A 3,703-nucleotide genomic window follows, 5' to 3' on the forward strand; every position below is an offset into this window, starting at 1 on the left:
GATGCACAGAAACCGCTAGAGCCAGTAGCGGATTCTGTTGATTTTTGGTTCTTCATAAACCGCTGCTGCCAGCAGCGGTTTATGTTTGTTGAAATGCGTGCGTAAACCGCTGGTGGTCATAGCGGTTTACGTGTATTCTGTGTCATTTGGTTCCCTATATAAACCATGGAGGGGCCAAATGCATTGTTATAGTAGAGTGTTATTCACAAATGGATGGGGAGGATAGTTTTGTGGCTCTGGTCCATTGCTCTGGAAAAATTCAAAAGAGCAAACGCCACGGTGTGAAATTCACAGATAGAGAACCAGTTAGTATTTTTATTCGATCTTCAAGTACATTGACAGAGATTAAGCTCAGCATACTACAGAAGCTCGGTACCTGTGGTACGAAGCAGGTTAAAAAGTTGTTTTACAAGATTCCCATTACTGTTGTGTCAACCGGCGTGCGGTTTGAGACCTTTGTGATTGGGTCGGATGAAGACCTGCAGGTCTTGTTTCACTGCAGGCGTAGTTTTCCGGAGGTGAGGATACCTGAGATGTTTGCGAAGTTAGAAGATCGTGTGGATAGCTCTGGGGCATCAACACCGGGTCCTCAGTCGACCACACGGGGCAGTGCATCGACATCACTGCCTGTGGTAGCAGCGGTAGTTCTACCTCCCGAGGCAGATACTGAGGTTGAGTTTGAGGTTGGACCGGATCGAGTTGAGAATGCGCTTTGTGATGATGATTCCGATGAGGAGCCGCTCGATATTGGTGGGGACAGTGAAGATGATATACCAATAGGTGCAGCCCATGGAGGTTCCGGTTCTGCAACACAAGAGTACCCTCCGCACCTGTCGTCTTTGAACTTGGAGGCCATCGGTCAACACCAGAATGTTGAGGCAACATTCGATGGACAGGGTATGCATGATGGGACAGGTTTGACTGAATTTCAGATTGGCCAATTGTTCCAGAGTAAGGAGGAAGCTGTGCTGAGCGTGAAAGATTACAGCATTCGGCGTGGAGTTGAGTACAGGGTTATGGAGTCAGACAGTCTAAAATACCAAGGGAGATGCAAGGAGTTCGGTAACGGATGCACGTGGTTGATCCGGATAGTCATGCGAAAAAGGAAGAGCACATGGGAAGTTAGGAGGTACAACGGACCACACACGTGTATGGCCACATCGATTTCGAGCGACCACAGGCAGCTTGATTATCATGTGATTTGTGCAAGGATTTTTTCATTGGTTAGAGCTGATGCGTCGGTTTCGATTAAGGTGTTGCAAGAGGCAACAGAGGCAACATATGGTTTCAAGCCAAGTTATCGGAAGGTGTGGTTGGCAAAGCAGAAGGCAGTAGCACAGATCTACGGCGATTGGGAGGAGTCATATGCGGATCTGCCCCGCTGGATCCTTGGGGTCACGTTAACCATGGACGGTTCCGTTGCTCTACTGAAGACCTCCCCGGTTAGAGTAGGTGACCAGGTTGATGAAGAAAGAGTCTACCTTCATCGCATGTTTTGGACATTCCCTCCATGTGTTGAGGCATTCCGCCACTGTAAGCCACTCGTTAGCATCGATGGGACACACTTGTATGGTAAGTATGGAGGGACGTTGTTGTTGGCGATTGCTCAGGATGGGAATTCGAATATTTTGCCTGTTGCGTTTGCACTAGTTGAGGGGGAAAATGCTGAGTCTTGGTCATATTTTCTGTCCAATCTTAGAAGACATGTTACTCCACAGGAAGGTATTCTCGTCATCTCTGACAGACACAACGGCATCAAGGCTGCGCTGGAGTCACCAGATAGTGGTTGGCGACCTCCGCATGCTTATAGGGCATTTTGCATTCGGCATGTTGCTGCAAATTTTGCCCTTACCTTCAAGGGGCAGGATGTCAGAAGGTGGCTGGTTAACGCCGCTTATGCAAAGACGGAAGCAGAATTTGACTATTGGTTTGATATAATGAGGTCAGAGAACCCAGCCATGTGTGATTGGGCAAACAGGATGGATTATGAGATGTGGACACAGCACAAGGATGGGGGCAGACGATATGGTCACATGACGACCAACATTTCTGAGTGTGTGAACTCTGTTTTGAAGGGCACAAGAAATCTACCAGTCACGTCCTTGGTTAAGTCCACCTATCTTCGCCTTGCTGAGTTGTTCGTTGTCCGGGGGCAGACAGCAGAGGCACAGTTAGGATCCGGTCAAAGGTATTCGCAGGCACTTATGAGGGCAATTGAGCGTAACTTGAAAGATGCGAGGTGCTTCACTGTGACTGTTTTTGATAGGCATCTACTTGATTACACGGTGGCTGAGACTACCCCCACAGGCAGATTCTCACTTGGTTGCTACCGGGTTTCCCTAAGGGATCGTACTTGTGACTGTGGTAACTTCCAGGCACTACACTACCCGTGTTGCCATGCCATCGCATGCTGTGCGCAGTCACGGCTAGATTGGGCAACATATGTTGATGAAGTTTACAGCATGTCTGAGGTGTTTAAGGTGTATCAGATGTCTTTTGCACCCTGCATACCAGAGGGACTTTGGCCCCCATATGACGGTCCGATCGTTATACCCGATCCAAATATGAGAAGAGCAAGAGAAGGACGACCTAGGTCCACCCGCATCCGAAACACCATGGACGAAGCTGACACCAGCCGACCGAAGCGTTGTGGTTTGTGCAGGCAGCCCGGTCACACCCGAAGGGGTTGCCCTCAGCGAGGTTCTAGTAGCGGCATCTAGATGTTTCACGGTTTATATCTTTCGTAGTCATTTACGTGTCATGTTCTTAGGGTTTAGTGTTTGTTTTCACAAATGAATCCCTTTGTATCCCTTTGTTTCAGTTATAAATTTTAGTTATGTTCAGCTTATTATTTAATCTTATACGAGATATTTGTATATCAATTTCGTTTATCTATCATGGTTTAGTTCCGTTATATAAACAATCAGTAGCGATACAGTAGTAAATAATACGTCAAAATAACTACCAACCAGTGAAATTTAAACATAAAGTACATAATGAGTTCATAAATAACTACCAACCAGTGACTTTTAAACATAAAGTACATAATGAGTTCATAAATAACATATCCAAGATACACAACATACAACATAATAGACTAATCATCCCTATCATCCCGGGCTGCATCCTCAAAAGGATCAAGTAGATGAGATCCCGTCCCACATCGCGTGGGACGCCTGACTCTAGTAGGTCGGCCAGCCACCTGAACAGCATCATCAACAGGAGGGACTATCCCATACGCAGACTGAGGTGTGCCTCCCATGGTGAACCAAGTATCTAAAGGACTACTTGCGGGCTGGTTAAGGTCCACTGCATACTATCCCTGAAAGTCAGGGACCTGGGGCTGCATCTCTGTCATGTGTGGATGGTAAGCTGTGGTATCGAACACTACATCTGGTGCTGAAGGCTGGTAAGGAGGGGCATCAACCTACACATGGGACGGGCCAGCATCATCCCTCAACACCGCAGCAAAATCTGAATAAAAGTGTGCACTGCCCATCTGATCATCTACATCCATAGTCATCGTAGGTGTAAAAGACTGAGTGAATGTATCGCCTGCAGTCTCAGTCCCCGTGGTCCCACTAGCTCCACCACTGAACTGGGTAGCAGCCTGAGGACCCCGACGTCTGCCACTAGACCGGCGAACACGGTGACCGCCCACATCAGCAGCCCCCTCAGGTGCGTCATCCTCGTGCAGCATATC

The 3,703-nt window shown here is 47.8% G+C and overlaps 1 protein-coding gene across 1 annotated transcript; it reads left to right on the top strand.

The window, feature by feature from the left end:
* The first annotated feature begins 209 nt into the window (after positions 1 to 209).
* LOC130980974 (uncharacterized) lies at positions 210 to 2,720 on the top strand. The gene has a single exon (XM_057904614.1). It carries the CDS (start codon positions 210 to 212, stop codon positions 2,718 to 2,720), a length of 2,511 nt encoding a protein of 836 aa, XP_057760597.1.
* The last annotated feature ends 983 nt before the right edge of the window (positions 2,721 to 3,703 follow it).

The sequence above is a fragment of the Arachis stenosperma genome, chromosome 5 (assembly GCF_014773155.1).
Source record: "Arachis stenosperma cultivar V10309 chromosome 5, arast.V10309.gnm1.PFL2, whole genome shotgun sequence".
Lineage (NCBI taxonomy): Eukaryota > Viridiplantae > Streptophyta > Magnoliopsida > Fabales > Fabaceae > Arachis > Arachis stenosperma.